General features: G+C 40.6%; 1 protein-coding gene across 1 annotated transcript in view; it reads right to left on the reverse strand.

Moving 5' to 3' along the window:
- Nucleotides 1-2083: 2083 nt before the first annotated feature.
- The window catches only part of FBXL2 (F-box and leucine rich repeat protein 2), a 31505-nt gene continuing 20238 nt past the window's right edge, over nt 2084-13350 (reverse strand). The window contains exons 11-15 of the mRNA XM_063123777.1: nt 10398-10458; nt 9525-9569; nt 9295-9351; nt 4324-4536; nt 2084-2565 (exon numbers count right to left, since the gene is read on the reverse strand). Of these exons, the coding sequence (XP_062979847.1) occupies nt 2458-2565; nt 4324-4536; nt 9295-9351; nt 9525-9569; nt 10398-10458 (484 nt within the window). The 3' untranslated portion in view covers nt 2084-2457. The remainder of the gene's footprint in view (nt 2566-4323; nt 4537-9294; nt 9352-9524; nt 9570-10397; nt 10459-13350) is intronic.

Raw genomic sequence — 13350 nt, forward strand, 5'->3', positions numbered from 1 at the left:
TATTGAGTTGAAGAGAAACATTCCACTCCTTTCCAGTTACACTTTATGGAACTGTTAATAGTAAGAACATAACTTTAAATGAGAATATACCATATTGAATTTAAAAGTGCTCTTGATTGTAGTTCAGATTGTTTTGCCATTTTTGGTTTGGAAATTACTGAAACCAAGCTAGATATGGATGTCTTTATTTAAGTAATATCCCATACCAAATTATTTGACTTGGCGCAAGTATTTGCTCAACAACTTGAATTTCATAAACACTTGATTTTATAAGAGTCAAACGCATCAAAACATTTTTGTTTGACAAGCTATTAATATTTCTTTTGACAGTTTAATTATAGACAAATAGCAAATCTTACAGATATGTGTTGCTATAGAATATTTCTCTGTGGCAGTAGAAGGAATATTTTTTCTGTTATTGGCGTGCTCAATGCTCATGTAGTACTTTATTAATAATTTTAAGTAGTCTTAAGAACATTAATAACAAGATCTTACTGCATTCCCAATATTACCTTCTTCAGAATTACGTATCTTCATCCTTCAGCTGAGCTGAATTGAATCCTTTAAATACAACATTCTGTCAGCACGTTGTTCAAAGAGCATTAAAGAAATAACTTAGAAATGCTGTACTTGATAAACTTAGGCGCAGTTCTATATCATATGCCCTCTTCTTTATATAAAAAAGTTAGTTGCATAAGAATGTGCCTACTTCTCCTGGCTCAATCTTACAAAAATACATTAACTTATTTAGCAAAACTTTCAGTAGGCTATTGATTGACTCTTACGTTGTGTTTCAGTGAAGACATTAGCTGCATTCAAACACAATGCTGAACTATGATTCAGTGTTATGTACTTGGTTCGTGTGCTCCCCCTGCTTTTCCAGCACAACCAAGGGGGAGTTCAAAAGCTTTTGCTTCTGTTTTCAATTAACTGCAGTTGTGTATTCTGTAGGAACCTGGACAAAGTCTGGTTAGACTTAATTATGGTTTACTGAACAAGCCAACTTCAAACTTTGATTTAAATTGGCTTAAATGCATAAACTGTTAAGATTAACCACAGTTGTAACATTTGAACAGAATACTACATTGCAGCTAACTGAAAATGGGTGTGACACTTTTCTGATCTCTTTGCAGCTGGTGCTGCAGGAGTGGGAGAAGGACACAAACTGAGCTCATTCATGGAACTTATAACCTTAGCTTGGCCTTATTGTTCAAAAACAGCCAGTGTACATACATTAATTGTAGACAATGACTTTTCTATGTTAAGTGTGAAATCTGGTATGTAAGAGAAGGCCCATTGGGAAAGAGGGCTGGATCCAGCCATAGTGCCACTGCTCAACTCTTTTCTATGGTATATTTTGGCTGGTAAGGATCCAGCCAAGAATCCTCTCAGTGCTAACAGAGCTTCTTCAGTTCTGCAAAAGCTACTGTGCTGTCAAAACAGCTGGAAAAGAAGCAAGTGGAGGAGGTGCTTTTGACAAGGGGAGAATGCCTTTGGAGAGTGTGAGATGCTACAATCCATGTGTGTTATGGTCAAACCATTTTCAGAGCAACTACGCCTCTTAACAATTAGAGAGGAAAACCCAAATTTTGATATTTTACAAATGTATTTGTATTTGCTTGCACAGTATCATATGATCAGCTGTTCTATGATTCTTGAGGATTTTGGCTTGGATAACAATTGGAAGTCTTAAATTGAAGGTCTTAGCATTCTAGTTTGGTAGCATTGCATTAAAAGATGATACCCTATGGGACAAAAGCACTGTTCCGCCCCCTCAAAGTTACTTGTACAAATTGCTTAAAGGCTTATTCTTTTTCAGCCTAATTGCTATACAGTATAACTTTTCACACAAGCCTTTTCACAACATTTAAGGAATTATTGTTAAAAAAATTCTTATATTGCCATTGGGAAATAGCCTCTAGAATTTATCAATTGTAGCAAGTGCTCTCTTTTTTTAACATTAAATAATATGCTCTTGTTTCAAAACATGGCAACCATATTATAAAATTACCTGAATTGTGGCCTTTTAAATTGAAGGTTTTCTATAGAATGACACTGTTTCAACAGTTAAAAGCATCTAGGTTACATCTGCTAAAGCTTGCCTTAGTGATTGTCAGACACTTTAATTGGAGCTACTGCTCAAGGAGTAGCATTGTTCTACCTGTTGGTATTTAGTATTTTCAGTCAGCAGAATCAAGGAATTTGACACTCTTATCTGTACAATAGCTAGTACCATGTTGGCATTGCAACAGCAGAATGCTAGAACTGGCATTGCTCAGAGGGCCAGTATCGCTCCATATCTGCAGAATATGTTACCTGCAAATTTGCACTGGAATCATGATCAATACAGAACTGGATGGGTGTTGTTGTTTTTAAAAAATCACTTTATAGGTTAACAATGGACGCGCCTAGTCATTCTTTCCTTCATCAAACAGCTTTAGTGCAACTCTTCACCTGTTAAAGAATAATGCAGCAGCGGCAAAGTTGCTGTCGAGTGCCTCCTACAGAAGGAGGTGGAGTTACTGGAGCAAAGTAAGCATGAACTTTCACGTCTGGTAGATGAGCCTGTAGATAGAAACTCATTTTTAATGAAGTCTGATAACTGTTAGCTTACAACTTAAGTTTCAATATAGTAGAAATCATGCCTCTGTGTGTCTATTAAAACAAACACCTACAGTAGCTTAGTTCTATAATATTGCCCTATAATTTTACATCAATTTTAGTAACATCAATAATTCTAAAATTGGAAGTTCCTATAATATAAGTCAATTATAGAATCATAGCTTCAAATAGCAAATTTGCTGGTTCTGTGTGGACCACCAGGACAGCAGAATGGAGCCACCCCTAGACTAAATAAAGGTTACTGCATACTTTTAAGACTCCCAATATTTAGAAAAAATGGGGGTGGGGGAAAAAAACAGGACCCTTCAGGGTCTGCATGTGCAAAAGGTTCTATCAGTGCCAAAAAGCAATGCTACCAAGAACAATCTTCAAGGGGAGAAGAGAGAGAAAGAAATAACCCCGTAATCTGCTGCCAATTAACCTGTGACAAATGTTTGCAGTAGCTGCCTGCCTTCAATTATTTTTTTCAACCCCAGTGGCTTTAATATATATCACTTTGGGCACTTCTTAAGATGGAAATTAATCAATAACTGAAGGAGTAAGAAAAATGGCCCTGGACCACCAGTATCCTTCCTCCACTTTTAATAAGGAATTCTTACCAGCCTCTATGGGTAGATAGAGAACTCCTTTTCCCTCTCCTCCAATGATTGCTTTGGATTAGGGGAGTCTGTGCCCCTACAACTTACTGTGCTTAAAATTCTCAAAGATAATCTGAAAACACGCAGGCAAATTATGTGCTGTTCCTGAAAAGGGAGCAACAGTTTACAAGAGGTAAAGCTATTAGTGAATCAGAGGAAGTTTCATCCAATATTGATCTCCGCTCCATAGTTTGACCCAGGAAGTAAAAATATAAAATAAATTGGTTCAGCGAAGCTAGAACACTGCCAAACCATAATTTGGTTGGTGGACGCTTTGGAGATAGCTACACTTAAGTGCTGCATCTACACTGATGCTTTGCTAATCCTACTCCAAATCAGAATTTACAAACCTGGTTCTAGCCACAGTTTCAAACTCTGGTTTGGTACAAAACATAGTTAGCAGAAATGCTGGTGAATACATAATGTTATCTAATTCTTGTAAAGGGAAGGTTGAATGCCCATGTGAGGGGAGAGAAGGAATGAATGCAGAGTCTGCTTGGATGGTCCTGATACTTGAATCGTAGTTTGGAAATTGGGCAATGTTAGCTTCATCATAGCACTGTCTGGACAACATTGGCCTGACCAAGTTCACATGAGACTTTAGTAAAAGGTTGTCATTGTTTGGAGTTTTTGCTGGAAGATACTCACAGAATTTGCTTCTGGGTCATTCTGACAGCCTTTGTCCTAAATTCATGAATTTATAGAACAAAATGACCCTTCAACAGAATCTGTGCACCCATCTTTTTCCCCAGCCTTTGATAGAGATTTCTGAAAAAAGCCGGTTATTGGCCTTTTCCAGAAACCCTTATCAAGCAATTGGGAAGGAAGGAAGGGCACACTGCTTCTGTTGCAGGTTCATTTCGTCCTCTAGTTCATGAATTTAAAAAGCTAGTATTGACTTCAGTACTGAGTGCATTCTTTTGCTGAATGAACATCTACAATATACACTTTATTAAGCTATATATATAACCAATGCCTCAATGTTTATTTAAAAAATCATGACAAGCTACCTTGACATACTAACACTGAGGCCCTGCACTTCGGTAAGTTGCATGGTACATACTCTTATTCTTTTGATGCCTGCACGGGTGACTTGCTGACAGTCGTATAACTCAATTCTCTCTAAGTTGTGGCAGTTCTCAAGGTGTTCTAGAGTCACGTCTGTGATTAGAAGGCAGTTGTCCAACTCGAGTACCTGGAGTTTTTCATGTCCACATGTGCTACTGCTTAGATGCAGAATCCCATCATCTGTGATCAGTTCACAGTGGGACAAGCTCTACAACAAAGCAAAAATATAAACTCTCACCAGTGTGTATTTCTCCAAAAGGGTAAAAAGATGCATCCTTGCTGTCAGGAGGAGAAACATCCTGCAATGGTAACTCGTACCTACTTGTTCAAGATAAGATGAGGAAAACAGTACTAGCCAGAATTCCATGCATTTCAGATGTAGAGGCTTTCTATACACAAAGCAAAACAAAAAGGCTGAACAAATCGGGCCTTCTCCTTTCTACCCTTCCCAGCTTAGTCTAGGGGTTCCTTTTGTGTTTAACCTCTTCAACATTTTTGTTTCTTGATACGGAGATTATTTTTTCTATGCATCATGTCTATTAAGTAACAACAGAAACCCTAGGCCTGATAGCACCACTGGAGAGTTGGGCTTCATGACAATCACCTGTTTAACTGCTTAGCAACTACTGCACCTAAGCAACAGGTACAGCTGTATTGCTAGTGCAAATCTATTATTATGTATTATTTATTTCATTTCTGTATGCTGCCCAATAGCTGAAGCTCTGAGCAGTTCACAAACACAACATGAGATAATAAAAACACAATATATAATCTCTAATACAAAATGTGAAACAATTTAACAACTAAAACAATTATATCAAGACACTGGACCTGATAAAAACAACTGACAAATGCCTGGGAGAAGAGGACAGTTTAACCTGGTGCTGAAAAGATGACAATGGACAGCCAATGCAAACAGGCAAAAGCCAGTCTTATATGTTCAGACCTTTGGATCCCTGATCTTAATCTGGATGCTGCATTTTGCATGAACTGCAGCTTCTGAACAGTCTTCAAGAACAGCCCCACTTAGCATGCAATGCAGCAATCTAACTTGGAGGTTACTAGAGCATAGGCTACTGAAATCAGATTATCCCTGTCCAGATAGGGGTGTAGCTGGGGCACCAGCCAAAAGCTGGTAGAAGGCAGTCCGTGCCACTGAAGCCACCTGAGCCTCGAGCAACAACGATGGCTCTAGAAGAACCCCAAGCTACAAACCTGCTCCTTCAGGGGGAAAGCAACCCCATTCAAAACAGGATTAACACAATCTATCCAGTCAGAAGAACCACCCACTAATGGCATCACAGTCTTGTCTGGTTGAGCTTCAATTTATTAGTCCTCATCCAGTCCATTGTCATAGAGAGGCACCGCTCTTCCACACCCACAGCCTCACCTGATGTGGATGGAAAGAAGTAGAGCTGTGTCATCAGCATACTGATGGCAGCACATACCAAATGTCTGGATGACCCCACTCAATGGTTTCATGTAGATGTTAAATAGCATGGGAGACAAAACTGGCCCCCACGTAACCCCATGCTAAAGAATCCATGGGGCTGAGCAATATTCCCCAAGCACCATCTTCTGGAGTTTACCATCTAAGTAGGAGCAGAACCACTGCAATGCAGTACCCACCACTCCTAGCTCAGATGCCTTAGAAGGTTAACGGAGCTTTGGCTATTGGGCGGTATAAAAATGCAATAAATAATAATAACAACAACAACATAGTCACTGGCATTGAAAGCCATTAAGAGATCAAGGAGAATCAGCAGTGTCACCCACACCCATTTCTCTCCTGACAGATACAGGGCAACCAAGGCTGTTTCCTTGGGTGATTAACAAGCTTACCCAGAGGTGGGTAAAGTGTCCTATTGAAGCACTGATGATAAAACTGCTTTCCCAAATTTGTAGTCCAATCTGGTTTAGACATCGAGCTTGTGCTTCACAAAGGTTGACGGAGAAGACCATGTAGCAGCCATGCATAAGTCCAAAAGTGGGAGTCCTCTTGCAAAGGCAGTGGATGTTGCAGCTCCATGGGTTGAGTGAACCTTAATATGAGATGGGTAGTCCATTTTTGAGATTTGATATGCCGGTCTGTACTATCCAAGATACCAAGCACTGAGACAAGACAGAAGACCCTTTCCTTTGTTCTCCATAGCAAACAAAGAACTTTTGAGTTTTACGAAAAGTTTCAGTTCTAGATCTGTAAAAAGCCAAAGCTCTCCAAATATCCAGTATATGTAACATTCACTCCAAATCACAAGTAGGAGAGGGGGAGGGGGAAAGAGGTAACGTGATAGGCTCACTGAGATGAAAGTTGGACACTACTTTTGGAAGGAAAAAGATGTCCAGGCAGAGCACTACCCTAAGATAAGATGAGGTGGATCAACACACAATGCGGAAAGTTTGTTGATTCTCTTGTCCGATATGATCACTATGAGGAAGGTGACTTTCTAGGAGTTGAAGGGAGCAGGAAGCCAGCAGCTAAAAGACTTTTAATGTTAACACATTCAAAACTAAGGATAGATTCCCAAGCCAGAACTGTGGGTCATACTGATGGAGCCAAGTTCTTCAACCCCTTTAAGAAGCGTCTGAACACGGGTGCGTAAAGACTGCCTTCTGTGCTGGATTGGGAGAAAATGATCTGTAGGTGGGGAAGCCAGTGGTGACTCCTTTGGCATGGACTCATCAGTTTTGACCTTCAGGCTACCTGTAACCTCTGCAAGGGTAGGGGACGCTCCTGGAGGCTGATGAATCTGGATGGCTTTCTGAGGTCTCTTGGGGATTTTCCTGCAGGCTTAGCTGGCGGTTCTGCTAAGGTCCTGGTCACAGGCTGGAACGAGGAGATGACCCAGGCTATTGATATGTTCCAGCGAGGTAACCATGACAGCGGTCAAAAGAGAACTGAAGAATAGGGCAGGAACATACTGAGCATATGCAGTATGACGGTGGGGGAGGGTTCCTGCCAAAAACGCTTTCCTCAGCTATGAAAGTTTCCAAAGCAAGGCTCTGCACAGACATGTTGCCGATTTCTCTCTTACCAGAAGAGATATCCCCTTCTGTGCCCACCACTTAGAAGTTCTTTAGGACTCTCCTATACTAATGATTAAGGTCTGTGCTAGCACCAAACTGCCTAACGGTACGGTGGCCAATTTAAATGGAACACATGAACACACACTCCTTTTCCAAGAGGATTTCAAAAAGGTCATAGGAATGGGCACATTCTGGTTTAAGAAACTGCTTTCCTAGTGCAAAATGTTCTATGCACTTCTACAGGAAACTGGTATCTTAGTGGTCTTCTTGTTTCCTGGTATTACTCTTGCCATGATTTCTCTCCTGGATCAGTTGAGGTGAAAGTAGAGCCATCATTCATAAGGTTAGGAAAGCCGTGGGCAGCTTCTACTAACTCCATTTTTTGGCAGGGCTTCTCACCTGGGCAATGGACGCTTTGGCTAAAGTGAAGCAGCTGAATATTGTCCAACAAGGGGATATTGTCCAAAACTATTGTCTTCATGTTGGTTTCAGCTTAAATTGTATACAGTTTGCAGCCACAAATATGGACAGGGTAATAAGAAACTTCAACCACTTCAGAACTTCTACCCCCCCATGCCCCCAGGTTCTACCCACATGCTCTCTTTAATCCCCACACATTGTCCATTCCGTGGTTAAAAATCCTCATTCCCAGGGGGGAGTACCTGACCTAAATCCATGCCCCTTTAAACTTCCACTCTCTGGAGTCTGGTGCAGCCCAGCAGTTGACCCACCCACCCCTTTTTCTTTTTTAAACAAAGCTCTCCAAATTTTACTGGCTGCAGCAGCAGTTAGGGGAAGGTAGCTAGAGGTGTATAAGTAAGATAGGCGTGTGACGGAACCAGACAATGAAGTGTCTCAGCCCCAGTGAGCAGCAACTTAAGCCCCTGTGCAAACTGACCAACAGGGAGAGGAGGCCAAGCCAGTCAACAGTCCTCCCCTACCACTTGATGTTTCAGAACTTCCCAAGTAAACACTCCCAACAAACAAAAGACCAGTTACAAAGGTAAAAAGCTAGAAATCATGGGTTTCTGTTCAGTGCAGTGAGTTCCTGGTTCTCAGGAAACACTTTTGTTCCCTTGAGGTGAAGGTAGCGGACCTGGAGAAGCTGAAGGGTATGTAGGTGAGCACTCTAGGGATGGGATAATAGCATCCCACTCTCAGGATGATCGCTAATCTGCTGTCATGGAGAATGAGGGTTTTGGGGGAAATGGCTATCACTTGGAGGAAGAGGGAAATGGCCCGTTAGAAAGGCCTCATTGCATGAGGAATCACGCCGATATCCTCTTGCATGGAGGATACACTAGTGGGAGACTCCTGACAGTGGGCAATTCACCCTCCCTGAGGCCCCCTTGTAAAATCTGCTCCGCAAAGTGGGGGGACCCTTTGGAGAAGATTTTGGGGGCACAAGGGAGATGCAGAGGCAAGGAGAGGATGAGAAAGTTACATTGCATAAATATTAATCTGTTTGTGCAACACTGGATGTATCCTGTCATTTTAAACCAAGTTGCTTTTAAAGAGGCACAATATAATTGATATAATAAAATATAATATGATTTTTTAAAATGAGTTTTCATGTGACTTGTCTCAAGGAGGTCAAGAAGTGGAACTTCAGTGCCCTTTATATTTCCTTGACCCACCCACCCCCTGCCCCATGACTGGCATACACAAAATAAGCAAACCTAGGCAGATTTTCTGTATACAAGGAGAAGCAGAATTCTGCGTTTTCATTTGCAGAATTTGGGTTAGTTGGGCACATATTTTGTTTAAATTCAGAGTACAGAAAAAGCCTGCTTGTGACCTGCACAGCAGCAAGAAGATGATCTTAACTGTCCAAATTCCCAGCTTCCTTTAACAATAAGATGGAATGGAGCACATGGTCTGAAGAAATGGAATGAGTTTAGTTTACAGTCCACAAACAAGTAAATGATGAAAAACTTACCAATGCTTCCAGTTTAGGGCAATGAATGGAAAGTTGTATCAATGTGTTATCTGTAATCTAGAAAGGAAAAAGAAATTACATGTAGAACAGTGCGTAACACAGAGATGGGCAAAATATATCTTCTGAGGCAATTTTGGTAGTCTGCAAGTTCTTGCTGGAAACGGAGAATGTCATCTTTGAATCATGTATTTCACTAGATGACACACAGGCCTTGTACAAATGGCTCTCACCAGAATACATTCTTCTAGGTCCATCTTTTCTAGTTCATGGCAATTCTAGAAGTTAGAACAGACATTCCACAGTTAAAAATAAGGGAGAGTTTAGAGTTCTATTATGACATTTTCATATATATCATTGGCATGAATTGGAAATTAATTATTGGGCATATTTTCCCTCTCATCCAAACATCTTCAGCATGTGTGTATATATAGTTTCTCAGATTAAGGACTGTGAATTCACCGGGCAGTATCCAACTGTAGTCCTATGTAAAGTAGGCCCATTCACTTCAATGGGTCTACTCTGTGTAGTAGTACCATTGGATACATCTCACTATACCTAAATCAGTCTTTCTGGGGTACTTTCTAATACCTGAGTCTTTCTGAGGTATTGAAACTATATAAGCATGGAAACTCTACCCTCATGTATAGCTGGGCAGAAAGGAAGATCACAACCATTTCAAGGGTTACCTAACCAACCAACTTCCCCACCTGTCAAATAAATGTGTTCATTATATCCTTGAAATATCCTTGATATCCTGTAAGACCCACATTTACAGTCAATGTGGTGCAATTAGGATGGGTTTAGCTGTAGGAAATCCAGTTGAAAGTCATTGAAATCACTGGCCTTGGCCAAGTCAGTATACTTTACCCAGAGATGGGCAACTTGTGGCCCTCCAGATGTTTGGCCTACAGCTCCCACCTGCCATGGCCAGTACAGCCATGGTGAGGGATGATGAGAATTGTAGGCCAAAACATCTGGAGGGTCACAAGTTGCCTATACCTAGTTTCACCTAACCTGCCTCAGAAGGGTGGTTGTAGGCTAAAATCCTATTCTAAGCTATTTAAGGGTGGGGTAGAAATGTAAATAGTATTAACCTTACCTACCCGTGCTAGAAGTGTAAAACCAGCATCAGTGAGATGGGAACATCTTGCAGCCTCTAAAATCCTGAAAAAAATAATATTTTTAGATTTGAAAATATTGAGAAGGAAGTTTTTATGCTGACATTAAGAACCTAGTATGTGAATCCGTGCAATGGAGGTTATTTTACCATCTCTGTTGGCAACGTGACTGCCAAACTCAAGTCCTGCAACATGGCTAAAATCCTGTGTCTGTAACTGATATGTTACAATTGAAAATATTCTTGCTTCAGACCTGAAAACATTTTAGTCACGTCAGTTGAAATGAACGAGGCTGAAATCCGTGATTGCCGATGTTCTTTGCATACATGGATGTGGGTGGTCAGTAGGAACTCTGGTCATGATAAGGTTCAGCTATCATGCTTGATCATGTTCGTAATTTTGATGCTCTGGAATTCCAAGTTGTGGCAAACTTTGAAGCACCCTAAGGCTATAAACCTGACAAAGGGGCTGTATTCACTATTGTTGCTTTCAAACTTAGAGCCATCATTCATGCCTTCATAGACTATCATACTGTGCTTGGTTCGAGTGTCAGACTAGGACACTCCCCACTCAGCCAAGAAGCTCATTGAGTTTCCTTTGGCCAGTCATACTCTCAGCTGAATGTACTTCACTGGTTGTTGTAAAGATAAGAGGGGGAAGAACCATGTATGTTACCCTGAGCTCCTTGGAGCAAGGATGGGATATAAATGTTGTTGTCATTATTTATGTTGTCCTTGTATACCTGATTTCACTCTCTGCTTCTATATCAATTCAGTTGGTGCAAAACATGCCAGTCTGCCTTTTGATGGGATTTGGTGTCTGGGAACATATCACAGTAGTATAGTCTGCCATCTGTACTAACTTGGCTTTAGCTTTTGGGGTGCAAATCAAGAACTAATTCAGTTCCCCCTAGTAACTGAAGGCTGTATTAGACCATCTTGCAATAGATGTCTCCTAGTATGTTGCAGTAAGTATTATATAGCTTAAGTTTACGAAATTTTGACTTGCGGAATATCAGCAAAAAGAAATAGGCATATATAAATTTACAAGCATATCTTTTGTTTATGTTCTGTACTGCATATACTAGTTCTCAGCTTGAACCATTCAAATCTACATACACCACTCGGGTTTTTTAAGCTACTGGTAAACGTTCTATTGCTATACCACAACTAATGAAAGGTCTAGGTTTTATACATCAAGAGAATAGGTTGATGCAATTCCAATTGCATGGAGGGAGAAAAAGTTGTTCAGTGGGGTGGTGATAGCAGTATTTCCAAGTGATTAGTCTTCTTTTATAACAGGATAACCCATTTACCTTGTTATGTGTATGTTTTAGAATTTGAAGTTATAGCCATGGTATGCTAAAAAAAAAAAATCTTACAAAAGGAAATTCTGGTTTCATCTGGCATGTCACACTTGTTGATCTATTTCCTGAGGAGGTTTAGAATGGTTTTTAAAACTAAAAAAGCAGAGGGAAAGTAAGAAAATTGCAGCTATAACCATCATAAAATTAAAGTTACAAAACAAAATATAAAATGCACCAACCTTTCTATATTCACCTTAAGGGAAATAATGCAGAAATACATTGCAAAGAAAAATTCACCTCCACAAACAGACCCTAAGAAGAAGTGGGAGGGGAACAATATCAGGAAGAGGGAGACGCACAACAAACAGATTTGCCAATAAGTATCATTTTTATTTTAAGACTAGCAAATGCCTGAGATTATATAGGCAGGAGGGGAGGAGGAGAAAAGGTCCATATACTGGAGGGCTGCTGGATGTGGTGGGATGGGCCATGCATCTCTTGAGTACTCCCTGTGGAGGCTGAGCCATCCAGTGCCAGGAATGGGAGAGGGTGGACTTGATGGCAAGAATAGCAGTTTATTTTGTTCCATATAAATTACTGTATATTATTCAGTGCTATTGGGAAAAGTGCACCCACAGGCATTACTGGACCCATCATTAGCAACAACACTCAAATGGTTTTTATCCCCAGGGTCTGCCGAGTGGGGTAGGTTTTTCCAGCTCTTCTTAAATTATGTTTATCCTGTATCAAATAAGGAATGGATTCTACCTTTTTATCCCTTCCAGTGCTATGATTCTATGAGAAGCTGTCCCCAAAGTATATGGCACGGTTCTTTTTCTATATTGTCCCAAGTCATGCGTGAGCAGGGTTTTTTTGCTTGGCCATATTTTTCCTATAATTTCAAACAAATATGTTTGGGTTTGTTTGTTTTTTAAAAAATGCCTGTCTATGCATTCTCAACACAATTACATATACTCCGGAAAAATAGACAAAGAATGCGGGAAGGAGGATTAGGGAAGGCTCAGAGAGAAACCATGACTTGAGTATTGTGGTCTAATTAGAAATTCCAAGGGATGGTTGAGTTAGTCTACTGCAGCAAAAACAATGAAGAGTTTTGTGGCACCTTAAAGGCTAGCAGGCTTAGTGCAGCAGGAGCATTTGTGACTGTCTTCAGCACATTTTAAGTTATCACTGAAAATTATTAGGCACACAATCAAGTCTTCAGGATCATTCTGTAATCTAAAATTACATTTTAGTTAATTTCCAGGAATGTGTAGACTTCAATATACTGTAACAGACTTTTAAAAAATTACTACAATTTATGCAGGCTGCAATCCTGTCCATACTTACTCGGAGGCAAGTCCCATGGAACACAATGGGTTGGATCCAGATTTAGGCACATGCAACTGGGCTGACCAGGCTTCCCCACCCCATCCTCCTTTTGGCAGCCCTAGTGCCCCCTGCTGAATGAGGTGAGCTGTGGTGCGAATGGGGGAGGGAAGGGGAATTAGGTGGAAACACCTTCTGTGAGCAGAGCCCTTCTATCCATGGAATGGAGAACTTGGATCCAGCTCAGTGGGACTTACTTCTGAATAAAGATGCGTTGGACTGTGCCACTGAAAAATATTAGAC

The sequence above is a fragment of the Elgaria multicarinata genome, chromosome 1 (genome assembly GCF_023053635.1).
Source record: "Elgaria multicarinata webbii isolate HBS135686 ecotype San Diego chromosome 1, rElgMul1.1.pri, whole genome shotgun sequence".
Lineage (NCBI taxonomy): Eukaryota > Metazoa > Chordata > Lepidosauria > Squamata > Anguidae > Elgaria > Elgaria multicarinata.